The sequence below is a fragment of the Nomascus leucogenys genome, chromosome 1a (genome assembly GCF_006542625.1).
Source record: "Nomascus leucogenys isolate Asia chromosome 1a, Asia_NLE_v1, whole genome shotgun sequence".
NCBI lineage: Eukaryota > Metazoa > Chordata > Mammalia > Primates > Hylobatidae > Nomascus > Nomascus leucogenys.
In genome coordinates, this window is record NC_044381.1 from 63,248,326 (window position 1) to 63,275,415 (window position 27,090).

Sequence of the window (27,090 nt, forward strand, 5' to 3'; positions counted from 1 at the left end):
TTGTTAATGCTAACTACCAAGTGAATCTGAATAAGCAAAAAAAATCTGAATTATAGATTTTTTTAATGCTCCATTATTTTTACATGTGTACAATGTCTTAAGTTAGGCTAGCAATGGATTGCCCAGCAAGAAGATTCTACACAAATACAGAGTCCCAAAATCTAAAGCAACACCAATCTTGAGCACTAAATATTTTAGACTTATGCACACATGCACACAAAAATGTAAGTAACCTTAAATTAATCGCTTTAAATATCAAAATAGAGTAAATCAAGTCCCATGAACTATTGCTCATGGATCAATGGTTGGAGTCCGTTCCATGGAAACATAACTTAGACTGGAGGCAGACCTAAGCAAGGCAGAAGCAATGAAAAATATATCTTTTTAAATATTTTTTACATTTTTGTATTTATATATACATACATATATCAATTAATTAAATGAAAAGAATGCTGCTAGGAAGATATTGTTGGCCCTGCTCTACTCAGCTGGCCCTGTAAACCTGCCATTGTTATTAGTATTCTATGAGAGCAAATTCATCTCTTGGATTTTGAAAGCCATAAACGTGATTATGAACATCTTTTTTTTGTTTTGCTAAGTACAAACTAGACAGATGTGAACATCCTGAGTGATCTCAGATGCTGACACACAGACTTCTACCAGTTTTTAAAGCCAAATCCGTTTGCCTGATATTCCTAAACTCATTGTCTCTGGTTCCTATTATAATCTGGGACCAGTTAGAGCAGTGCATATCCATGGCAACCGTCAATATAACTAGTTCCTTCAATCACCTAGTCACGTGAAATAATAGGCTATTCTTCGTGACATACAGCAAAACAAGATTTTGCTTTGTTCATTGCTTGTATAAGCCTTATTTTATGCTTGTCTTTAACCTCTTCTCAACAGACATCCTACTGCAAACCCAACCCTACCATGCTAAATAAAGCTATCAGTCAAGGTAGGTGCACATAGCTATGCCTAAACAGACTGCTTATTCTTGGGTCCATCTATGCTGTCTAGTGAAATGGAGAAGTCTCTCTTTCCATGGATTAAAAACAGATGCAGGATAAACAAGACATGAAGAGGGCTTACATTGAGTCTTTGAGGCTGTGGAATGAATCACCTCATCCGACACAATATAAATGATATTTCCTAGCCTGAAATTGGTTATGTCCCTTCCAAAGAGTATCAGTTTACTCATTTACAAAGGAATTGTTGGACAATAATTAAACGAAGACTGGGCTTTTTAGTTTCTTTCATTATATTTATGGGGATAAGTTTTCCATTTACCTTAAGTGCATTATCTACATAGATGTGGTTCCAAAGCAAGCATGTTAGCCAAACTCGCTTTATAGCCATACTTGCCCTCAGAAGTCTTTATAACATGGAAAGATTAACACTTATGGATGTCACCAGTTGAGAGCCACTGACCCAGACAAAAGGATGGAACACAAGGAAAGTCTAAATGCAGATATCTGGGCATGCAAATCCTCCTGCCTTTAAAATAGCTTTCACACCTTGAGAAATAGCACAAGGTAGTGGTTAAGATGATGGAATCCTAGTTTAAATCCAGGCTTTTCCTCTTACTAGCTGTGTGTCATTGTGCAAGTTACTTGCCTATTTGTGTTTCAATTTACTCATCTGTAAAATGGCCATAATAATAGTACCTACTTTGTATTCTTTATGAGTTGAAATTTACAAAGCACATAGAATAATGCCTGGGGTATAGCAATTCTTTAGTAAGTGTCTGTGAAACAAGAATTTTGAAAAACAAATGAATGGGTCAGAAATTCTAAAGTGTTTCCTGTAGGGTTTATGCCATTTTTTCTTAATGATCAGCCTCTACAACCTTAATACCTTTTTAAAAATGTGTTTGTTGTAACGATCAGATATTGTATATGAAAATGCTTGGGATAGAATTTGATATGTGCATCTCTAGCATGGTTGTAACCAGATTTGTTTGCTAGATAATTATAAATGCTTGCTGTATTTGGGCTTGAAATTTGTTATATCAGATCCATGTCAACTCTATTTGAAGATTGTAGAAAAATATCTCAGCCATTTGCCTTGTGTCTGTGCATGTTGGCATGTCCTATTGTGGCCCCAGTGAACAATTATCACTTTTATTCCACTAGACACCTTAAGTAGAATTGCATCTTACACATACATTTTATTGTAGTCAGTTCACATATCCAATTCGGGCATGAGGCTACTCCCTTATATCTGGTTAGCTTAACTTAGTATTCAAGCTGGACTTGACCCCAATTTCTTTCTTTTAGCTCTCCACTCTCCTGTCTCTTTTTCTCTCTCATCTCTTTTCTCTCTCTCCTGTGTGTGTATGCGTATATTTGTATGATCATTGAGAATGCAGCACAAAGCGTGAGTATTAACTGTCCCCTTTTTACTAAATAGTTGCACAAGAGTAGAGAAAGGAAGACAGAACATTCTTTTATAAACTCCCTAAGTCTGTAAATACCCCCACAAATACTGGTCTATCAGAGCCCAGCAAACAGTTTTTGTTTCACAATCCGACAAGGGATATAAGTGGAAAAAGCCCAACTTGTTTTCTTTCTATGTAGGATCCAGAAACTAGCCAATTTTTATACGGCTTGTGGTTTAGTTTTAGAATTTTCCCACAGGTCTATTCAGACCAACTTGGCCAAAGGAAATGCCGTTCACATAGCATTGTTTAGAGTGGCACTGCATGAAGCATTCGCTGATTAAAAATGTGATGGCCATATTTAAAAAAAACAAAAACAAATGTAGGTTAGATTTGACATGTCACCAGTTTCTACTCTGGAGAGTTTACGTGTTGGCAAAGGGAGGCCATCTAATTTTCAAATACTCTAATGAATATTATCAACTTAGTTGATCTTTGCTGTGTATGTGCATGTGCACAATTCCAGGCATAAAAAGAAAAATACAGATTTTCTGTAAGCCACCTTGAAAGTAGCAACCCTCCTGTCTTCATGAATATTGAAAATGAGAAATTAAATCTACCCTTTCTCTTTACATACTTTATGATGGGTGTCATTGTTGAGTGAAACTGTCTAGAAAATTGTTCAGGTTAGCCTCTGGCTATAGCTTCGGTTTGGGTTTCTCGCCAGGAAAAAGTTTAAGGTGCTTAAGGAACAGAAAGATTTTTCCTGCATCCAAGCTTATTGTTCTTTGACACAGCAGGTGCAGTAAACAGTGTGAGCTAAGCAGCAACCACTAAGGAGTTTAACTGCAGTGAGAAAAGTTGGGTTTCTGCCCTGATGTCATCAATAAGAACCTTGTTCCCTCTCCCAAACCTCATACTGTGAGGTTTTCATCTACCTATAAAGGTTGGATTTGCTCAAACCAGATTAGAAATCAGCTTTCTCTTGGCAGACTGCTGTTTGGCCAATAAAGGCAGGGCAGCTGTGTATGTGGGTGGGATTGAGAGGAAACCTGAGCCCTCCCTGGCACGCGTTTTCCTTCACCCTCCATTTCTTACAGTAGGTAGACATAGAAAGGAGTCTGAGAGTCACTGTTGCAGACTGCACAGGACCAACATTCAGCTGCCTTCAGATCTCCCTGCTAGGTACAGCAGGGCCATTCCCTATTTCATGTAAGGGCATTGAAGATCTGGTGGGGAAAATAGAAAGCATGAAGAGACGGTTTACTTCATAGATGAGAAACCATCAGGCCAGAAGTGGAATGGATGAGGAGCAATTACTCAGTTTCTTTAATAAATCCAATAAAGGATTATAATAAATAATAACGCCTTACTGTTATAAGTTTATCTCCTTGCCTTGGAGCTTGATTTGATCCTCTGAGGTCCTTCCAAAGGCTCCACATGCTGCTTTCCCTGCTCCCACCTCTCGGTGCTCTTCCCTCTTCTCCAGCTACTCCCTGGCATTACTCCAGACCAGGGACCTTCTCATGCTCACAGGATGCAGCCAACCCGTGTCCACCCCTAGGCCAAGTAGTGCCTGGTGCTTAGAGCATCCTTTCCCCAGAGAGCCACTTAGCCAACTCCATCTGAGGTTGGAGTCTTTGTTCAAATCTTGCCTTCTTAATGTGGCTTACCACCACCACCACCACCACCACCATGGGCCTCCCGCATCACACCGGATCCTTCCTACTCTGTGTTCTGTACTTTCTTCCACAGCATTTATCACCTACTGACAGCCTGCTTAGCTTATTTATCTATTATGCTGTTGTTTCTTTTCTGTCCATCCACTATCACCACCACCATCCCTTCCCCAGTATAGATAGTCTAGGGGCAGGGATCTTTGATGTTTTGCTCACTGGTGTATCCTGAGCACTTAGAATAGTGCCTGGTACACAGTAGGGGCTCCATAAATACCTGTTGAATGAAAGATGAGGGAAGCTGGAAATGTGTCATCATCACTGTTATTAACACTATTTCTATTATCATCATTAGGTCAGGCTTAGAAATGAGGACACTGAGGCTCAGACACATCAAAGGACTTACCCATAGGACATAGATGGCAAAATGCCAGATCTAAGTCTCAATCTGAACCTACCCGAGGTTAGTGCCTTGTGTCTAGTGACTTCACAAAATGATTTAGTAATGTGGGATAATGTGATTATTTAAAATATAATTTAAAAAATGATGAACAGCAAAGTGCCTTGACTATTATTTCCCTCTTGGCCCGCCCCCGCCCCCATCCCGATTCACTTGGTTGGTATCTCAGTTTATTATTTTTTAACAGATAAATCTAGGCTGGGCACAGTGGCTCATGCCTGTAATCCCAGCACTTTGGGAGGCCAAGGCGGGTAGATCACCGGAGGTCAGGAGTTCGAGACCTGCCTGACCAACATGGCAAAACCCCGTCTCTACTAAAAATACAAAATTAGCTGGGCATGGTGGCATGTGCCTGTAATCCCAGCTATTTGGGAGGCTGAGGCAGGAGAATCACTTGAACCCAGGAGATGGAGGTTGCAGTGAGCCAAGATCACGCCATTGCACTCCAGCCTGGGCAACAAGAACAAAACTCCATCTCAAAAAAATAAAATAAAATAAAAACAGATAAATCTGCCAAGATGAAAATGTTTATTTGTTGTACTTTAACTGATGTGTCAATGTTGCTCTGGGAAAGAACAACGTTGTTAGCCCACTATACAAGGGTGTGCTGTCACCCAACTATTTTATCATACTCATAGCAGTTCACATTCAGCATACAGTTGGACACATAGTCACAACACAAGAGCCAACAGCTGCTTAGATTCGAAGTGGAATGTGGACTGCCTATTATCTGGATTCTTGGTTGTTTGAGGAGCATCAGTTGAAGCGTGAAAAGCTTAGGTTTTAACGGTAAACAGAGCTTGGGATCCAGAGGGCACAGGGAGGAATTACTGCCTGCAAATCAGAGAGATTCGAGCCCGAACTGTGAGCTGTAAGTACAGATGGGTTTCTTGCATCGCCTCTTATGAGGGGATTTGTAAATAATGTCAGCAGGAACTTATTTGCTTGTATACGCATTCCCGAATATTAGGAGCCACACTGATTATTTCTGTAGATATCATATAACCCCTCAGGCACAATGCAATGGGAGTCGACAGGAGCCATAGATTATTTCTCTGGAGGTGGTATAGCCTCATGTCCCCTTATGTGCATTTACACATAGACATGCAGTCTGGCTCACTGGACTGATCCTTCCAGGCACAGAGAGCCCTGATATGAGGTTGCTGGCGCTTTTCCTAAGAAGGCCCCTCTTGAAGAGGGCCCTGGCTCTTCCCTCTTCGAATACTCTAATACCCTAAATATGTATGGGCTTCTGAAAAGTAATACAATCCCATTTTAAACAGAAACAACAAGCATATTCCTTAGTCTGTGGCCTGTAGGCTGAGGTAGTGTGGACCCACAGGGAAAACCCTCCACAGTAAAGGCAATGAGAATGGACTCCAGCTCCCTTCACCTACAGGGGAAGGGGTGCCTCCTTCTGCCCTCATTGCTCTGAAAGGTGTATTGTTGCACGTCAGGGAGTTGTGATGAATTACAGGCAGGTGGACGGCAACACAAAAATCTGAAAGAGTAACTTATTTTATGTTTTCTCTGAAATTTTTCTGTTGTTTTGGTTTGAAGAAGAAAAGAACTTATCTAATCCTATTTGGTATATGCAAATATCAAAATGAAGGTGTAATGATGTTGATGAGGCAAGCTCTGAGTAAAACTGAGTTAAACACAATTATTTCCATTCTTCTACCCCTTCCCAGAGCTTCCCTCTCCCTTCTCACAGCCCCTCCCTTCTCTGACGAAACTACTAGGCAAGGAAACTGATTCCTTCTAAAGTCTTAGTGACTATGTTCTCAACCAGAGAAAAATGTTGATCGTAAGAAAACAAAACTATACAGAGTAGGTTCAATAAAGACTGACTATAAGTGTCTAAGAGAAAACCGCAGAGGCATTCAAAGACAGGAAGCAGAGCATGACGTGCGTGAGCTGACTGGGAACAAAACCAGAAGTGGTTTTGGCAAGTCAGAATCAGAAGACATGACCACACTCATCTGCTCTACTTCTCTCCTGCCTCAATCAATAATCAATCAATCATCTCTCTCCTTCTCTCTTGCTCTTTTCTCCCATTTCCTTTCTCCCTTCCTCCACCATCCCTCTCTCGTATGGCTTGCTTTACATGACCCAGTGAGGTCTGGCTCTATATGATCTTTAAGTACTTGCCATCATCTAACTTAAGTCTCTGCACTTCTGTTTTATTTCTAAAGACAAAGAGTCTGATTAGTCAGTGGTCATTCAATGAACTCACTCCTTCTTGGTCAATGGTGGGATCTGCTCCAATCATCAGTAGCCTGAATTGGGTGAAAGGGGAAGTGAAGAAATGAGGAAAGGACTTTGTCAGCCTGAAGGACGCAGGGCTGCCTCTTCCAGCTGTGAGCAGGGCAAGGGAAATTTAACTTGGGTATCAGGTATCTATTAACACAAAAATGCTATAGGAAAAACCATCCTAGAATTCAGGAACTTAATGCCATAAGCACGTATTGAGCTCAGAAGACTGAGAGTTGGCTGCATGGTTCTTCTGGTCTGGGCTGGGCTCAGTCACATGCCAGGAGGTCAGCTGGCTATCACTTCCTCCAGAACAGCCTCAGCTCAGACAGCAGAAGCACCTGGAAGCAGAGGTTCCCTGTGTTTCATTCTCCAACAAGCTAGCTCACTCATGTCTCTTATGGTAATGGCGGAAGCCAAAAAGTGGAAACAGAAACATTAAGGGCTTTTCCAAGGTTCTGTTTGGGCCACATTTGCTAACATTCCATTCACCAAAGCAAACCACATGGCCAAACTCAGAATCAAGGAGTGAGGAAAGAGATCCCACCTGTTTAGTGACAGAAATTCTAACATCACATGACAAAGCAGTGTGGATCCAGGGAGGGGAGAGAAATTGGGGCTATTAATGCAGTCGATCTCTTAACCATGGCAGCAAACCCACTGGCATGTACAATAGGCTAGTTTAGGTATATATTCTTCCCAGGCAAGATTTGCATAAAATCTTTCTGATATTAATTCCTGATACAAAATAATGAAATACTAAGGTTGGAATTTTGAAACCCTCTTCAAATAAATAATTTTTGTTTCCAGGTAAAGCTAGATATATAGTACAGGAAGAACATGGAACCAAATAACAGAGGGAATTGAATTCTCCCCACTTCTCCCCAGGACACTCTTTCCCCCATACCTCCCCCCTGCCCCACCAACACACACACAACAAACATACCTAGATTTGTGACATCCTGCTAATTTACTGGATTAAAAAATGAGACATTGAGCTTAATAGTGGGTTCTGAATAGCTCAAAGCCGAAACTGTGTGCAAATAGCAGATAGACTGCAAGCCAAGATGGCCCCGAAGAGTTGGAGGCTATATCATTGGTCCCCCCTTTTTCCCCAGGTGGGGGCTGAGTTCCATTTAATGCAGTGGGAGCTAGTTTGCTTTTCTACCAGGAATAAAAAGATTAAGGTTCTACAAGTGGCCTACAGTTGGCTCCTGGGATAGATGATTCAGTTTGGGGCATAGTTCAAGTCTTTTGCTCCTTTTCCTGGAATCATGGAGTGACAAAATATCAGGAATAGATGGAGTTTAGAGATAATCTAATCCAGCATTTCCCAAACTTCAGTCAACCACATACCCCCAACTCACTAGTTTATAGCCTTTGTTCTACTCTTAAATATTTTTAGTTAAATTGGCTCATTTTTTAGAAACTTAATTTATTTTTAAAGATTTATGGTCACAAGTTGAAAATCAGTATCTTTTGACATAAATAGAAGATAACCACAAAATAAACAGAGTGAAAAACCCTACATTGTTGTGAAATTCTACCAGATGCTTGAGCTCAGTCTTTCCTAAAAAAGGGAATTTAGCAAACATTAAGGAAGTGTTAAAAGAATAGTATGCTTAAACTAACACCCTCTCTCTGATGGCGTCAGGAAGATGGAAAGAAGCTTGACAGTGTCATCCCTATGCCCTGCTTCTGTGTCCTAAAGCCATCTTGGACTTCCCAAGCTGTGTGTCTGTTGCACTGTAGGGAATATCAATAGCCCAACTCCCTTCGTTCATGGATGGAGAAACCAAGGCCTCCCACCAATTTCCAGTGGCTGCCTTTGCGCCATATCATTATCAGTTAGCATCTTACCTAGTGTTTGGGTTAGGTGAAGAGAAAAAACTTAAGCCACAAAAGAAGTAAAAGGGGATGCTAGTAGATGGTGCTTTTGACTCTAGAAAGTTGGGTTTGCCTGGTTTTCAGTGACCTCTGCTCTTCTTGTCCATTGTAAGAGGATATTGGCAGTCACCTACCAAAAGCAATAGAAAGATCCTCATGTTTCCACAGAGAAAACCTCTACCTGGACCCACCACAAAGACCCTCAGATAAGGAAACTTCTAGAAAGATGTAGCCATGCAAAGGGAGGCATCTCCAGTTCTCTTGCCAAGGAAAACGTTGTGTCAGGAAAAGGCCTAAGAGCAGCGTTATCTAAATCAAATTTGTCCTCCCAGTAAGCCACAGCAGCTGTGCTAATGGCCTTCTAAATCCTCCATGGCGAACTGTATAGATTTTCAAAAGGAGGTGGAGAAATCCTCTTTGTCTCGTTATCTTTTCAAGATGGATTTTTAGTTGAAAATCCTTTCTATAAAAAAAATAGGATAAATATAGTCAGATACTCAACTAAGCTCTTTATTCCATTGCTTGTGATTTGGACTGAGCTTTTGAAACATTTCTTCAGACAGGAGAGGAAGGGGCATTCTTTAGGAAATATCCTTTTTCGCCATATTTTTAAGGATGACTCTGATTATATCAAACATTGGTGTTCCATTTTAAATTTCTCTGACTTTTTAGGGACAAGATGGTGTGCACATTAAATAAATACTTCTTTTCCCTGCATATTATAGGATGAAATCAAAAGGGCAAGTGTCTTAATCTTTGGGGTGGAGATGCCTGCCCCTGATACCTCTTACTTGAAGCTAATTTCTCTCTCCACCCTCTGAACTTTTAAACTGTTCTGTGTACTCGTACTTCATCTGAACTGCTCAGGCCAAGTTATTCATGTCGATGGGGACAAGAATAATCAGTGTCTAATAAACTGTTTCTCCATTTGTTCATAATTGAGAGATTCCTCTCAATCCCATGTTGGCTCTTTCTTCAGAGGCACCAAGGAAAGGGAATTTGTAGCTCACCAGGCTTTTATAGACATCCTGATTTTGTTCTTCCTGGCTCTGAGCTACCTGACAGGGACCCTAAAGTGTTCTGAGCCTCCCTACTTCATATGTAAAATGGGAAACATTAGACCTATCATGTCAAAATATGGTAAAGATTAAAATGAGGTGATATAAGTAAAGCTCATAGCACAGGGCCTTCCATTTAAGCCTGCAATAGGTGGTCACTATTACATTGGCAAGGCCACGTGAGGTAGAGCAGAGTACATATAGAATTCAGGGTCAGACAGAGAGTAGTGCCCATTTCTGCTTTATTTGTAATTGTATCTTCACTGCCAGTTGCCACTGGCACATCAGCAGGAACTCAGTAGTTTTTGGATATATGGAATGGTTCTGGCATTATCCCCTTATTAGCTGTGTGGTCTTGGGTAAGACATTTCACCCCTCGGCATGTTTTTCCTCAACTGTAAAACAAGGACAATGCATTTCTTACAGAGCTGGTAAGAAGATGAAACACAACGTCCAATGTAATGTGCCCAGCATGGAGATTGCCACATAATATGCTTTCCACGGATGTTTATTCCCAAATCTCCACTCTCCTTCACTTTTGACGATCCCAAATAAGGAAAAAACTAGGACCAGGATTTTCTGGGAAAGCACCATTTTTAAAGCTATCTTTTAAAATAGGCAGGGGGCAGGGTCCTCAGGTCCAGGACATATGTGGGGGAATTCCTCAGTCTTCTCAGGATGGTCCCTCGTCACAAGTATCAGTGTCTGAAATAAGCAAGATGTCCTATTCTGACCCTTTTTGGTTCCTGGGCAACTGTGAGGTGGTATAGGGCAGGTACTGGCCAGGCCATGTGGGCTTGAGAAGGATCCTGAAAAGAGGAACATCACTGATCTTTCACCCCAGACCTCACATTCCCATTTCTACCGGGACTGAGAGAAAGGTCCCTTCTCTTGCGTCAATTTCAGTTGGTTGGTGTGCTTTCAGGAGTTTTGTCTTGAGAAGGTTTCCAAGGTCACATCTTGGCTCAGAGGGAAAAAGCATCAAGATTAATTGGCAACATCTGTCATGGATGCAAGATGGGGTATTGTTGGTTTGCCATGGAGATTTACACAGCAGCATCTAGAGGGAGATTTTTTATAGCTTTTGTCAAAGACCAGACCTATTGCTTTAACCTTGGCAATTACCAAAAACCAAAAAATCTATTTTATCCCTCTGTCAGTTTTTTGCTCTCACAGGAGCCACCCTATATTTACAGGTCATGATGACACTTGATGAGGTCTTGACATAAACAGGAAAATAGACACCCAGTGAAATAGAGGAGTTGTAACTCACAGAAATGCCTGACATTGCAGGTCACGTGTGCAGTGTGTGACATCCATGTCTGCAGGCATTCAGCAAGTGTTTATTGAGCACCTACTACATGCCAAGTAGTGTTCTAGAGGCTGTTTAGTGAACAAAAGAGACAAAAACCTTGCCCCATGAGGCTTATATTCCAGCAAAGGATGTCATTGACTTGTTATTATAAAAGTTTATGTATGAAAAACATTTCAACCATTGGAAGGCTGTGCTCCAAAACCCCCACAACATCTATAGGGAGGGCTTTCTTACTATCATCCATGTACTGTGGCAGGATTCTACCTGAACAACCTGTTAATTTGTTCCAGAGCCCAATCATCTATTTCTACTTATTAATGCATAGTTAACAGAAATAGCATTTCCAGGCTTCTGCCATGTGATATGTCAGTGTGACCCCCATAAGTAAACCATAGAGAATCTGAATCTCCAAATGTTTGATCCCTTCTAATTCACCACTGCTGCATAGATGTAGCCTTCCCATTCTGTACCTGCACGTGACTTTGAGGCCCTACGACTTAATCTTAAGTTATGACCAGCTTCTAGAATAAGTTTTCTTCACTTTAACTTTGGCCAGGTGCTTGGCCAAAGTTTCCCAGCTGCATTAATCCTACAGGTTTGATAATAGGTCTAATCTGTGTCATGAGTTTCTGAGTCAAAGATCCCAACTGGACAAAATTCGAGCTTTATCAGTATAGGCCCCTTATTTTATACTTTGGGGAAGAAGGGGAGCAACATGGCCTCTGGCTCCTGGCAATAATTCAACCTTGGTATCAGATCAGGTTTTACATCCCATGTTGCTTCTTCCAATCTTTCCATGCCATTCCAAGACTCCAAATGCAGTCTCTCAGGAATGAGGTACCCAAAATATGAACATCTCTTATTACTGGCTTGTGGACAAGGGCTAGAGGTGGGGGTAACTGCATCAGTCAAGACTAATTACAAGTAACAGAAACCCAACTGAAATTGACTTAAGAAAAAGAAAGAATCTCATGGTTTGTATGACTGTAGAAGGCTGGTTTTAGGCATGGCTGAGCCAGGAATCAGTTTCTGTTCTCTGTGATAGAGTCACTCTTAGGCAGGCCTTCTCTACTTCATAGGCTTACATTGTATAGTGAAAAGAGAACTTCTCTTTTATACTAGTTTCAGCAAAAGTTCCAAGGCTGATGCTTATTGAGCTAATTGATCAGGTGTGGGTCACATGTCCATCCCTGAACTGATCGCTGCAATCAGGGAATAAAACACACTGATTAACCTTCTCCTAGATTTGGCATTGAAGTTCATTTCACCCATACTTCATGGACTGAGAGTGGACAAGGGGTGGTTCCACAAAAGGAAACTAGAATGGGGAAATATACACTAGGCAGGTGGAACCAGTCAATATCCACTAGAGGGACTCTGTACTGACTGTCACCATGAAAGAGGTGACAACATGCCACTTGGTATGGAGATGGTACTGACCATGCATTTGCCTCTTGCAAAAGGACTGAGAGAAAAGCCACCCAAATGTCAGGTCCCAAAAGCAGGGAAGGAGGAGGCCCAGGGGAAGTCACCAGCCTACATTCCCTAAACATCCACCCATGTGCCATCTTGGGTGCATGTCCCTGAGGCATTTCCCTGGGAACATAAATCTCCAGATACTGGTTGGTGCCATATGACAATCCAGATAATTTATTCCCCATCCTGGAATCTGCTGCTTATCAGGGCTTTAAGGCACCAGTTCATCTTCATCAGTGGTAGACATCTGTAAGTTTGAGTCACAGCACTTTCTAGGTCGGTAACTACCCAGAACAAGGACATCATTAGAAAACATTATAGAACAACATTTTGCATTAACTGCTGCATATAATGCTGTTTCTTTGCTGATATTACCAAATGAAGGCTGTTTCTTAACTATTCGTTTTTACCATCATCATCATGGTAACAAGGATCATCTAATTCATATATATTGCCCTTATTGCTATAGAACCTAGATGATGTTCCTCAGGCTGGTCTTGACTACCAGACTGCTCTGTATGGCCAGGCTAGAGGGACTATCACAGTTCAAATGTGAGTGCTTCCTCAGAAACCCCATCCAAGCTCATATCACACAATAATGTAACGTTTTGTACCCTTTCTATGTCTCTACTAAATTGCAAGTTCTTTAAGAACAGGAAGCATCTCTCTAATTCCCAGTATACCCTGTATTCAGCATATTATAACCACTGAATACATGTCTGTAGAGTAAGTGCTATTATTAGTGATTGCAAAACAAAGAGGAATAAAACATAGTTGCTGAGAAGCTGAAAGTCTATCAATTACAGAAATAAAAATACCAATCATGACGTCAGCTAATGTTAATTGAGTGCTATGTGCTAGATACTGAACTACATACTTTGCATGCATTATCTTGTGTAATGATCTTGACAGTACATTACTTGACAGTAATATACCATTATTACTCCCATTTTACAGATGAAGAAGCTAAAGTTTATGGGCAAAGCTAAAGTCAGATCATTTGAAAATGGCAGAGTCAGGGTTTGGGGGGGGGTTTTGTTTTTGAGACAAGGTCTTGCTGTGTCACCCAGGCTGGAGTCCAGTGACATAATCTCAGCTCACTGCAACATCCGTGTTCCAGGTTCAAGCAATTCTCCTGCCTCAGCCTCCCAAGTAGCTGTGACTACAGGTGTGCGCCACCATGCCTGACTACTTTTTGTATTTTTAATAGAGACAGAGTTTTGCCATGTTGACCAGGCTGGTCTCGAACTCCTGACCTCAGGTGATCCACCCACCTCGGCCTCCCAAAGTGCTGGGATTACAGGCATGAACCACTGCACTCAGCCAGAGTCGGGATTTGAACATAATACATGTTCCTAACCACTAAATTAATACTACCTCTGTTAAAGCAGGATGAGTAAAAGGTGGGGGACGTTGGAATAAATTAATACCCAAAAGATTGGCAGGAGGCTCCCGGCACCAAACAAATCAAATCTTCAATAAAGATATTAAGTTTCTCAGGAAGGTACATAATGTTAAAAAAAAAAAAGATATTAAGCTGGTCCAATATTTTAATTAGTGAGGGCCTTTGAGGAACCAAGCAGAGACCTGGAAATATGTTGATGGCACTTTCTGAAAGTCCATGGAAATGCACATGGACCACTTGAAACAAGCAAGCACCTACTGTTCCTTGTTTCCTCTCTCAGCTGGGCACAGGGGCCAAGTGGAGGAAGTGTCTTCATGGCCTTCCCTCAATATAGGGTCAAAAAGAGCAAGATAAATGAGCTCTGCCTCTCACAAGTTTATTCCATATTCTCTCAGAAGAGTCAAGAAATGGAAATCAGGGACCACATTTGTAAAAATCATGTAAGTTCTCTAACTTAACCCCAAGCAGTTATTTCTGCTCTTTGTTGGCGTCTACACAGAGATCTGAGCAGGAGCCAGAGGAAAGGGCAGAATAGAGGAGTGACCAGCCTACCAGACTGTTAGGCTGGGAGGAAGTGGGTAGAGTAGGTGCAAGAAGCTTCGCAGAGGAGAGAAAAACAAAGCAATGGTTCCATGAGGCCTGTGGCCAAGTGGGTAGCAAAGACGCTGAAGTCAGGTTGAGTGTAAAGATTCCTTGCCAAGCTGAGGGCAGGATTTCTGGAAAGAACCTAAGAAAGGAGCTAATGACCCCTCAGAGCTAGGACTGTGCATCACAAGTAGGCCTGCAGAGGTGTGGGAAATGTCTATTAGTGTCCAACAACAAGATCGTGTCCCCATGATCTCCTGTATTTATGCAACATTCGTCCCGTACAGGTGCATGTGGATGTGCTATGTGTATGCACTGAGCCAGATGATGGGAAATCTTGAGGAGCAACCTTCCACCAGGAATCTCGTGTGGAATACAGACGAGTAAACTGGCAATGGCGATACAGTGTGAGAGACCCCCAAAAGGGCAGGCAGAGGGTGCTCTGGGATTGTAAGGAAGATACCTACCCAAGTCCTTGCTGGATGGGACAGCAAGGGAGTTGGGTGGGCTTTGGAAAGCCAGGTGAGCACTAAAGAGTAAGCAGGATTCACCCAGGTGAAGCATGGGAATGAGAGCAAGGTAGCAGAGGGGCCTTTTAGAAGCCAAGCAGCAGCATGGCTCAAAATCAAGAAGTAAGAGAGCGCATGGCATTTCTAGGAACTGCAGGAAACTCAGTCCAGTTTGTGCTCAGAGGGAGAGGTGGGAGGTGGCAAGACATGGCCCAGGGCCAGGCACTCTCAGAGTTTGACTTCATGCTGAAGCCAGGGGGCCTTCGTTGCTGAGTTTTCCTTCTAAGGGTGGAAATGATCAGGACCTCTTACAGGGCTGTCTTGGGTGTTTAGTGCCACAACTGCAATTATAAAAAAAGATTCTTGCTCTTCAAAAATGCCTGATTCTGCATCAAATCATCTTGGCAGGCAGAAATAAAGGAAGCACTTTGGTCCTCTTTTCTTGGCCATAAAAACCAGGTCTTGGTGTCCTAATGTTATTAAAATCCTCATAGGCTGAGAAGATGCATTTTGGGCCTCAGAGCATATCAAAAATTACATAATTTTTCCAGCCTAATTCTAGCCCAGTGGACTCAACTTTCATGGCAATTGAGAATTACCTAGAAAGTTTTAAAAGAAATGCTGATGCGTGGGGCACCCTCAGGGATTCTGATTCAATTGTCTGGAGCCAAGCTGGGCATTGGTATTTTTTAGAGCTCCCCAGGTGATCCCCAGGGCAGCCAGGGTTGAGAATCACTGTAGAATGTGCAACCTAGCAACGGAAACTCTTGAGAAAGGAATGGACGCCTCTTGCCAAGTACTCCAGCCGAGTAGATTCTGGGTCAACTTTTCAAATCTTCCTGGCCGATCATCAAAAGCAGCCTGTGGCAACTGCTGAGACCTCTTGGTGCTCCTCCCACTCCCCCCAACCCCCTTTTACAGGTAGATGCAAAGAGCCTTGTTCTAAAGCCATTATAGGGGGCTGGAGAGGGCTACCTCACCCATGCCTGGCACCTCACGGCATCATCTGGCTTCCCGAGCCACGTTGTCTGTGCAGCACTAGGAAGCTTTGTCAGGGATTTTTTTCTTTCTTGCATTTACCCGGAAATTCCAAGCACGCCTCATTAGGACATTACTCACACTCAGCCAATCCCACATATCACCTTCCTCTTCACCCCCACCTCCAGGCTTTTTTTTCCCCCATTTGCCCATTTATCCACTGCGGTTAGGTTTTGTTTCCTGTGCCCTGAAAAGCACACTTTTGGAATGGAAATGCTGCTGGAAGAACGGGTGTGGCTGTGAGCTCCATGATCGCGGCCCATCACCCCTCATTGCCCTCCTAATGAAATCCCATCCATCAGGAGCAGAGAGCGACAAGCCCACTAAATACTTCCCAAGGCACTGCCCTGTGTTGTTCCTTCTGTACTGAGACAGCAAATCGTTAGCTGGAGCTCCCAGGTTGTTTCGTGCAGCAATTAACGGCTGCCCTGGTGTTAATTTCCGATCAATAGTCCCGAGATGCTGCTGCTCTTACAGCTGTCGGGCTGACAGCCTCTACAGCACATTTTGAAAGTAACTTGCCAGTGGTGGGACTCTCTTCTCCCTGGGCACACCCAAGAAAAGTTCTCACCAGGCTTCAGAAGGAGCACCAAGTGCCCCTCACCCAGTGTAGGGGCCTCACCTCACCTAGCGGCAGGGTGAGCAAGCAGGTGGCTCCACCCCCGTCTTCTGGTCAGATGATAACTTGGGGAGACTGTGGAACCGAGCCTCCCCACCGCCAGCGTAGCAGACCCTCGAGATATTCATGAAGCTCTCATTTTTCAATTTTGGCTTGTTTGGAACTTTTTTCTGTTTGAGATGGCTATATATTTCTTCCATCTAAAACCCTCATACAAATCTTTTTTTTTTTTTTTCTAACTCAAATAGACAGTTTCTCATTTCTTGTGTGTGTTGCTCCCTCCAGCTCCCTGTGGACAGAATGAGACCCGAGAGGATGGTAAAATAATCCAGCTGCCTCCCTGCAAGACAGGAGCTTGGATCGTGCCAGCTATCATGGCCTGCTACCTCTTAGTGGCAAACATCTTGCTGGTCAACCTCCTCATTGCTGTCTTTAAGTAAGTGGGTCGTTCAGAGCACTTGGGATGGATGAGGACAGCAGGGGCGAAGGGGAGTCGATGCTTCAGAATACAGTGGGTTTTTCTCACTTGATTCTCTTTGGTCTGTATTTTAGCAATACATTTTTTGAAGTGAAATCGATATCCAACCAAGTGTGGAAGTTTCAGAGGTATCAGCTCATCATGACTTTCCATGAAAGGCCAGTTCTGCCCCCACCACTGATCATCTTCAGCCACATGACCATGATATTCCAGCACCTGTGCTGCCGATGGAGGAAACACGAGAGCGACCCGGATGAAAGGGACTACGGCCTGAGTAAGCTTCAAGCGACAGCCCAGCTGCCACAAATCAGAAATCCCTACCACTTCCTATAGGCAATCATGCAGAATCGCGTGCCCACCTAGTTCCTCCTGCCTCTAGCAGGCTGCAGACAGCTCTAAAGGCTTGGAGAGTATTGGGGGATGAGGGAGTTGACTTGAATGAGAAATAATGTCAGAAGGAAGATGGTAGAGGCTGAAATTGAGCACTCTTAGCCTCATGTCTTTCTTAGAGAGATACAATCAGTCTCCAGCAGGGCTATTTTAGTACCTTCATAAGTTCTAAGTTTCTTGCTTTCCAGAGATCTCATCTCAAAATACATCAACCATATTAATATGCCACCCAAGGCTACATTATATATAATTTAAGCAATAATTTCTGGACCTATAATTTTTTCTGATCTTAAACATTTTCCTAAACCTTAGGGGATGTGCCTAGATTGCCTCATGAGAAGACCAGCCCTGCTTTCTGTTACTCGGAAGACAAAACAGAAGACCCTTCACCATCCACCTTCCAGCCCAGTGTTTCTAAAAGGAGGTTCTATTAGCATTGAGGTGGAACAATTCCTTGTTGTGTAGGATTGTGCTACACACTGCAGGAGGTTTGGCATATCCAGCCTCCACACATTAAATACTAGTGACTCCCGCAGATTCCTAAATACCCCTTGGGTACCATGGTCCATTAAGAACCACTGGGAATCCAGTCCCATACCAGCAAGCTCCTATGGTTTCTCAAAGTGTGTCAAACAGGCCACCTACATCAAATCTACTGAACAAGAGCCTCTGGGATTATAGCCCAGGAGTCTACCTCCCTCTGTGTGGTCACCAGGATATCTAAGGTTTGAAACCAAAATGATTTGGTCAACAGCTTCTCTAAATCTGAAGCTCTTAACATCCTCCCTGACCTTGCAGTGCCCAAGTTCTTTTTAGACATTTAAATTAGAGAGACCTGGGAATTCCAGAATTCACTGTTTCCATCTGAAACACAAATTTAAGCAAAGAGAAAAGTTGGAGGGATCGGGGTGGATGACCTATGAAATAAACCCTAAGCTTCTCGACTCAGGAACTCTAGCCAATGTGGAGGAGCATGGGATACAAAATCAGGGGCAGCGGGATGCTCTAATGAATGATAGCCTGCAGTGGATAACATGCTGAGAGCTAGCTCAGAGTCCCAAAATAATTTACAATAAAGCATGAATCATTTGTGGTAGAAGAGGAACCTCACTTATCCAGAGAGCTTAGGAAGGGAGTGTTTGTAAATACAATGCAGGAAGTAGGACAGTCCAGAGATCCATTTCCTTTCCAGTGCCCACCCCCTCACAGAAGGCCAGAGAACCTGAACAAGCCAGACACTGGGCTAGATGGGAGCCAGCTCCGTGCAGCTGCTGTTCCGGGTTTTCTTCTTGTTATCACCAATGGTAGCAACGAAAGCATTGCCAGGTCACTGGATGCTCAGAAGGGAGGAACAGCCATGTCCGCTTTCTCAGAGAAGAAAGATTTTAGTGCTGTGGCTGGGTGGAAAATGGTGAGGGTCAGAGACAAGGGCCCTGCATTACACGAATCAGTTGGGGAAACTGAACTTTTCACTATCCATCTGTAGGCTTAATTAAAAGAACCCAGGGCACTGCCAAGTTCTGGCAGAGGCTCAATCAAAACACTCTGAAATGTAAAATTTAAGTTTTATTGTTAAAATTTGACGTGTTAATGGAGTTTTAAAAAATAGTATTTTACTTTTGTTAAAAAGGCATTACATATAGACAAAGAAGTTAAATGAAGTGCCAGCAGAATAAGTGTTAAATATACTCCTTTGAGTCTCAAATATAGCAATAGCATAGCAGCAATAGCAATCGTCTGTGCTTTGAGGGCCTCTCTAAACTGCCTGTTTTCATTCCCCTCCCTCCAGACTAATGCTCTGTGTAATTTCATGAGTGAATCTCAAGTGTCCCCTGTGATACAGGTCTTCCTCACCTCAGGAAGCCTCCCATATTTGACAAGAGCAGTCTGATTTCTGGTATTTTCTTTTCTCTCACCTGCTTTTACATATACTTTCCATGCCCCAGGCAAATTCAGGCTAATGTCTCAAAGCAAGCAAGAGCCACCTCAGCAAACTAAATCCCTGAGGGTCCAAAATCCAGGACTCCAAATATTTGGGACAATCCCTATCACATCTTGAGGGCATGGGATTAGAAGAGTGACTTGTCCCATTTAAGAATTGGCAAAGCAGTTCTCTCCCCCAACCCTGATTCGTAAACCACTTAAAGGTTCAATTTTCCACTAGGCTCTTTCTACTGCTATATCAGTTATGAATCCATTTACTTTCTATTAACAGGAACCAGGCTAACAATAATGCAAATAAATAAGGCTTTTTCTCACTTAACAAAAAGTGAAGAGCCCAGAGCTCAACATTGGCTCACTGAAGTCAAAGATCCAGATTCCTTCTATTTTTTAGGCTCAGCTATTCCTTTTGTGCTTTCTTGTTTCATGGCCACAAAATAGATGCCTCACCTCCAGTCATCACATTCATGTTCCAGGCAGGAAAAAGAGGAGATGGTGAAAAACTGTAGAAAGAAGCAACCACATGTCTATATTTTATCAGGAAAGTAAAACCTCTTCCCAAGACACCACTCCTCCCTGCAGCAGACTTTTGTTTCTTGGCCCAAACTGGGTCCTCGTGGTTGCTGCTAGCTTCAAGGGAAACTGGAAATGTTTGTGCTGGGTTTCTAAGCTCAGTAGCAAGAAAGGGAAAAAGGAGAATGAGGTTGCAAAAGGGCTTTTAGTAAGGCCAATCAACAATGTCTCTCTGCCACACCCCCCAGCCCAGAAGTTTTTGAGCTTTTAAGATACTCTATGCTCTGAATAGCTTCCCTTTCGTTGACGTAGCTTTTTCCCTGGCCTCACAACGTGCCTAATTCTACCCAGCTCCTGCAGTAAACCAGATATGCTCAGGTGAATTTCAGGGACCCATAATAAATTTCATGTTCAGAAAGAAGACAGTGATGCAAGTTGGCTAATTGGATTTGGATTTCATTTGAGACTTAGCAGGGAATCTAGGCCCCTTTTCCTACCTAGATTTATACTGGGAATGTCACTAGGCCCACAAATCAGATGCCATCACTTTTACTTCTCTCCCTCATGGCTTTTTTTTTTTTCCACAGAACTCTTCATAACCGATGATGAGCTCAAGAAAGTACATGACTTTGAAGAGCAATGCATAGAAGAATACTTCAGAGAAAAGGATGATCGGTTCAACTCGTCTAATGATGAGAGGATACGGGTGACTTCAGAAAGGTGTGTTCTGTGGACACATGCCTCCCGGCAGATGTGTTGTGCCAAGGCATGCTTTATCCATCGAATTTATTCATACAGTCACAAAACAGAGATCTTTTGTGTTTGTTTTTATTGTCTGAGAAATCATGGAGCTTATGAGAGAACAGAACATTGCCCAAAGTATCTATAGATCAAAATCCCAGACTTACAGATCCTAAACTTCTCTAGCAAGCAGTAGCAGCTGTCCTCCCAGACAGAAGAGAATTTTGAGTACAGGACAGGCCTGAGGTTGCTGGCTCAGATCAGAAATTGGGAAGTTCTGATCCAGACAAAAACCAAATGAGACTCAACCTGACTCTATGCTCTCCATTAGTTTATGTTTTGTGTAGACTATTGAATGTCTTTTCCAAAGGAGTTGAACAGCCCTAGTGCCTGCCTTATATGGGTGCCCAACACCTTCTGAATAAATGACAGTAACAGAGTTGTAAATTAGCTAATTAGGATTTTTCCCCAGTATTGTTTTTTCCTTTTTATAGAACAAGATAAAAGCAAAAAAGAAAAAAAGCAGATTTTTCTACCGAATGGTTATATACATTTAGATATCATTGGCCAAATAGTATAGCCAGCAGGGCTATAAGAAAAATCTTCAGTCTGAAGGATACACCTCAGGGTATTAAAAAGAGAGAGAGAGAGCACCAGATCTTCAAATAAAGAGAATTATTTAAACCTAGTAAGTCTAGCTTTATGAAAATACACTTACATTTTCTTATTTTTCTTATTTTGCTGTAGACTAATAGAAACTTCATTCCAGGCTGGCACATTCAGAACCTAGCATTTGGGAACCACTGTTCCAAAGGAAACCCAGAATATTACAAAACATAGGTGTAACTTTAAATTTTAACCATTTGCAATATAAAGACGGCAGAAGCAAATTAGAAATAGTGTAGAAAGGCCTAACATACTGACGACTTTAGTCAGTATGACTCAGGCTTTTAAGATTCAAGGCAGTCACCTCCAGTTTTTATGAAATGACATTTTGTCTGCTCATCCACTTCAGACTTCTCTAGTGGCTCTGTAGGAATTACCCAAATGGTATATTTTGTCCCTGGCCCTTTATTTGTTTGAAGAATTCAGTCTATATAAGTAGGTATATACACATATGCCATTGAGTGATAGTATCCATCGGTACTCAGCCAATACTAATAAAGTTTAAAGCCATGCACAGATTTTATACACCTCTGTTGCTACAAAATAGACCATTTTATGATGATATAATGTAAAGCAATTTTCTGGCAAACAGAAGAAGAAACTAAGTCTGAAGATATTTCTCATTTTGAGGCCTTGAGAAAGCTATTTATTAACGGACATATAACCATGTGGTTCCCCGGAAATTGTTCTATGTGGACACATTACCCATTGCTCAGATATGTTTACAAAGCATTTGTCTACAGGCCTTTGAAATGCTTTTTATTTTTTTTTATTTTTTATTTTTTTTAACTTTTTTTTTTTTAATTTTTTTTTGCACACAAACAATAAACATTTTCTAAAAATACATACAAACAAAAAGATGCGTATCAAACATATTAGGAAGGTTACACATGGGAAGTCGGGGAATAGAAATGGGGGGTGGGAGTTAAAATAAATGAGAGAGGGACTTTACATGGATCAGTGATAATAACTCAATCCTCTATTTGACAAAGAAGAGGGAGAAGGAAGAGAAAGAAAAAGAAAGTGGGATAAAGGATCAGAAAGGGAGGAAAATAGAAAAAATTAGAGTATGACTCCAGGGTAGACCTGTTTTGTTGTCACTGAGTTGGTTGGTTGGTTTGTCTGTTGTATTTTTCATGTTTCGCCAAGTTGGCCAGACTGGTCTCGAACTCCTAGCCCGAAGCGATCAACCCGCCTCGTCCCCCAGAGTGCCGGGACCACAGGCGTGAGCCACCACGTCCAACCCCCACATTGCTTCTGGCCTCCGTGGTAGACCTCCCAGACGGAGCGGCCGGGCAGAGGCGCTCCTCACTTCTTCCCAGACACGGGGCAGCCGGGCAGAGGCGCTCCTCACTTCTTCCCAGACGATAGGTGGCCAGGCAGAGGCGCTCCTCACTTCCCAGACGATGGGTGGCCGGGCAGAGGCGCTCCTCACTTCCCAGACGGGGCGGCTGGGCAGAGACGCTCCTCACTTCCCAGACGGGGCGGCCGGGCCGAGGCGCTACTCACTTCCCAGACGATGGGTGGCCGGACAGAGGCGCTCCTCACTTCCCAGACGATGGGTGGCCGGGCAGAGGCGCTCCTCACTTCCCAGACGATGGGTGGCCGGGCAGAGGCTCTCCTCATTTCCCAGATGGGGCGGCCAGGCAGAGGCGCTCCTCACTTCTTCCCGACGGGGCGCCCGGGCAGAGGCCTCCTCACTTCCTCCCGGACGGGGCAGCCGGGCATAGGCGCTCCTCACCTCCCAGACGGGGCGGCCGGGCAGAGGCGCTCCTCACCTCCCAGATGATAGGTGGCCGGGCAGAGGCGCTCCTCACTTCCCAGACGATGGGTGGCCGGGAAGAGGCGCTCCTCACTTCCCAGACGATGGGTGGCCGGGCAGAGGCGCTCCTCACTTCCCAGACGATGGGTGGCCGGGCAGAGGCTCTCCTCATTTCCCAGATGGGGCGGCCGGGCAGAGGCGCTCCTCACTTCTTCCCGGACGGGGCGCCCGGGCAGAGGCGCTCCTCACTTCCTCCCGGACAGGGCAGCCGGGCATAGGCGCTCCTCACTTCCCAGACGGGGCGGCCGGGCAGAGGCGCTCCTCACCTCCCAGATGATAGGTGGCCGGGCAGAGGCGCTCCTCACTTCCCAGACGATGGGTGGCCGGGCAGAGGCTCTCCTCATTTCCCAGATGGGGCGGCCGGGCAGAGGCTCTCCTCACTTCCCAGACGGGGCGGCCGGGCAGAGGCGCTCCTCACCTCCCAGATGATAGGTGGCCGGGCAGAGGCGCTCCTCACCTCCCAGATGATAGGTGGTCGGGCAGAGGCTCTCCTCATTTCCCAGATGGGGCGGCCGGGCAGAGGCGCTCTCACTTCTTCCCGGACGGGGCGGCCGGGCAGAGGCGCTCCTCACTTCCTCCCGGACGGGCGGCCGGGCAGAGGCGCTCCTCACTTCCTCCCGGACGGGGCGGCCGGGCAGAGGCGCTCCTCACTTCCTCCCGGACGGGGCGGCTGGGCAGAGGCGCTCCTCACTTCCTCCCGGACGGGGCGCGGGCATAGGCCTCCTCACTTCCCAGACGGGGGCGGGCAGAGGCCTCCTCACTTCCCAGACGGGGGGGGGCAGAGGCGCTCCTCACTTCCCAGACGGGGTGGCGGGCAGAGGCGCTCCTCACTTCCCAGACGGCGGGTGGTCGGGCAGAGGCGCTCCTCACTTCCCAGACGGCGGGTGGTCGGGCAGAGGCGCTCCTCACTTCCCAGACGGCGGGTGGTCGGGCAGAGGCGCTCCTCACTTCCCAGACGGGGTGGTCGGGCAGAGGGCTCCTCACTTCCTCCCGGACGGGGCAGCCAGGCATAGGCGCTCCTCACTTCCCAGACGGGGCGGCCGGGCGGAGGCGCTCCTCACTTCCCAGACGGTGGGTGGCCGGGCAGAGGCGCTCCTCACTTCCCAGACGGTGGGTGGCCGGGCAGAGGCGCTCCTCACTTCCCAGACGGTGGGTGGCCGGGCAGAGGCGCTCCTCACTTCCCAGATGGTGGGTGGCCGGGCAGAGGCGCTCCTCACTTCTCAGATGGGGGTGAAATGCTTTTTAAATTCAGAAAAGCCATAGACCTGGGGGGAAAGAGAGGTAGGGAAAAAAGAGTGTTAAGATGCAAGGAAGGCTTTGCCTCCCTGAGGAACTAGAATGAAGAGGTGCAGGCACCAGCACACGTGAATAAATTGTGACCATTTCACTAATTCTTTCTGAAAAGAAACAAAAAGAAACTATAGTACATCCACTTGAGCCTCTGGTCCCATGCCTGCAAACCCTTTAAGAATACTCCTTCCCCAAGGCCCTGTTCCTTTCTGGGTGATTACAGAGCTCCATCCTCAAAGAGGATGGCCAAGGTGAGCAACTCCCAGAAGTCCAGGACAGAATATAGACCCACCTTCCCTGTGTCCTAGGCATTAGACTGACCTTCTGGAGTAACAGGGGCCTGAAAGACCAAGATGACCTCAAGACCAAGCCCAGGTGCCAGAGAAACAAACCTAAGCCAGGCTTCATTCTGCTGCTTCTGTTTGTGTGGGTTTTGGAATTTTAATGCTGTTGTTGTTGGGTTTTTTTTTTTTTTTGCATTTGTAAGTGAACCAAAGATAACGTCTCTCAACACTGAAATTGCACTCACAAAACAGAAACACCATGGGATGCACAAGGGAACAGAGATTAACCAAGGGAAGAGTAGATCCATATTACCAATCTCAAACATCTTCCAGAACATGTCCTTTCTGAGTGGAGTGGCAGGTGAAATCACCTGTCCTATTTACATTTGATTGAGTGAGAGAAAGGGATAGAGACATATACACATATGTATATGTATGTATATACACACATTTGGAAAGGTATATATGGTTAAATTTACATAAATTAGCTGTGTATATTCTATACAGTGTGTAGAATGTTATATAATTTTACATTCACATTAGATAACCCCAATAACAGAGATTTGAAATCAACAACATTAAGAGCTGCCTTTTTGTCCTACTAAAAGACTTAGGAAAAGGAGTTTCTTTACAGAGTGAGATTCTTACTCCTCCTCCTGCCACTGCCCTTAAAACACAAGTTATTTATACACGTTGTATTTGCGTGAGTCTTCTTAGAAATACAAAGATACCCCCATAATTATCCATTTAAATGGATCATTATTCAATCACACTTTTGCATCACAGTGGTATGTAAAGAGCTAAATACAATATTCAGGAGATCACTAACACCTCATAGGAACCTGATTCTGAAAAATCCTTGTCTTTCCCTTTTATATAGCAATGACCCTGATGCATCTAGAGCAATACAATTCTAGAATATAATGCACCAGTAGAGTAACCAATGCCCTCTGCTTTATTTGGGATAGTATCTAACTAATGATAATTATACTCAAACAACCAAGCTTTTCATCTATTATGCAACATTGGTGACTGGCTTTTTTTAAATTTATTAATTAATTTTTTTTTTTTTGATGAGGGGCTGTGGACTCTTGGCTGAAGATAACCAATTCTTAAAGCCTGTTCCATCAAATGTTGTGCTCACTACCTTTTCATGAGTTCAGTTCTGTTTCAACATGTGAATACCAGGCTTTCACCATTGCCAGGCAATAAGCCACGCACCAAGGATCCACAAGGCAGGCCTCAGTCCTCAGGAAACATGCAGCCTCATTGAGTTCTTATGTGCATCCCAGCAGGGATGACCAGAAACATCCAACCCAGTGGTTCTCAATCTTTAACAGGTCTCAAAACCATCTGGAGGGCTTGTTACAACACAGGTTGCTGGGTACCCCCCTTCCTACCCCTAGAGTTTCTGATTCACTAGATCTGCAGTAAGGCCTGAAAATTGCACTTCTAAAGTGTTTCCAGATGATACTGATGTTAATGTTGATGCTGCTTGTCTGGGAACCATACTTTAATAACCACTGATGAAAACCAATGGACACCTATAAGTCCAAACTTGGGAGAGGATGGTGCTGAATTATTCACTGTGGAGCATATAAAATCCTGGCATCTTACATTTGGAAAATGTTCTGGAAGTCACTGAGTACAGACTGCTTGTACCCAAAGCAGTTGTTTCCTCCACACACCTGATCAATGTCGACTTAACAAACATGTTCTGAGCAACTGGCATGAGCAAGGCCTGAGTAGGAGGAGGGGATATAGGAACTCTACTTTGAAAGAATGCCTTCTCTGGTTACACCCAACTTTGATTTGAACACCTCCTGGAAAAGAGAACAAACTGCCTATGCTACCAGTCTTAGGAATGAATACAGGAAAAGACTTTTCTCTCTGAAAATTAAGGCCGGGTGCAGTGGTTCACACCTGTAACCCCAGCACTTTGGGAGGCTGAGGTGGGCAGATTACCTGAGTTCAAAACTAGCCTGGCCACCACAGTGAAACCCCGTCTCTACTAAAAACACAAAAATTAGTCGGGCGTGGTGGCAGGCACCTGTAATCCCAGCTACTTGTGGGAGCTAAGGCAGGAAAATCGCTTGTACCCGGGAGGTGGAGGCTGCAGTGAGCAGAGATCACACCACTGCACTCTAGCCTGGGCGACAGAGCAAGACTCTGCCTCAAAAAAAAAAAAAAAAAAAAAGAAAAGAAAATTAAAATTCTTTTCTCTCTGAAATAATATTTTGCATATGTGAAGATCATTGTCATCTCCCCACTGTGCTGTGTCTTTTCCAAAGTAGATATCCCAAA

At 44.0% G+C, this 27,090-nt stretch overlaps 1 protein-coding gene across 16 annotated transcripts in view; it reads left to right on the top strand.

Moving 5' to 3' along the window:
• The window catches only part of TRPM3 (transient receptor potential cation channel subfamily M member 3), a 920,678-nt gene that overhangs the window by 876,817 nt on the left and 16,771 nt on the right, over positions 1 to 27,090 (top strand). For all 16 annotated transcript variants that reach the window (XM_030810005.1, XM_030810016.1, XM_030810007.1 and 13 more), the window contains 3 exons: positions 16,947 to 17,097; positions 17,214 to 17,413; positions 20,571 to 20,703. In XM_030810005.1, the coding sequence (XP_030665865.1) occupies positions 16,947 to 17,097; positions 17,214 to 17,413; positions 20,571 to 20,703 (484 nt within the window). The remainder of the gene's footprint in view (positions 1 to 16,946; positions 17,098 to 17,213; positions 17,414 to 20,570; positions 20,704 to 27,090) is intronic.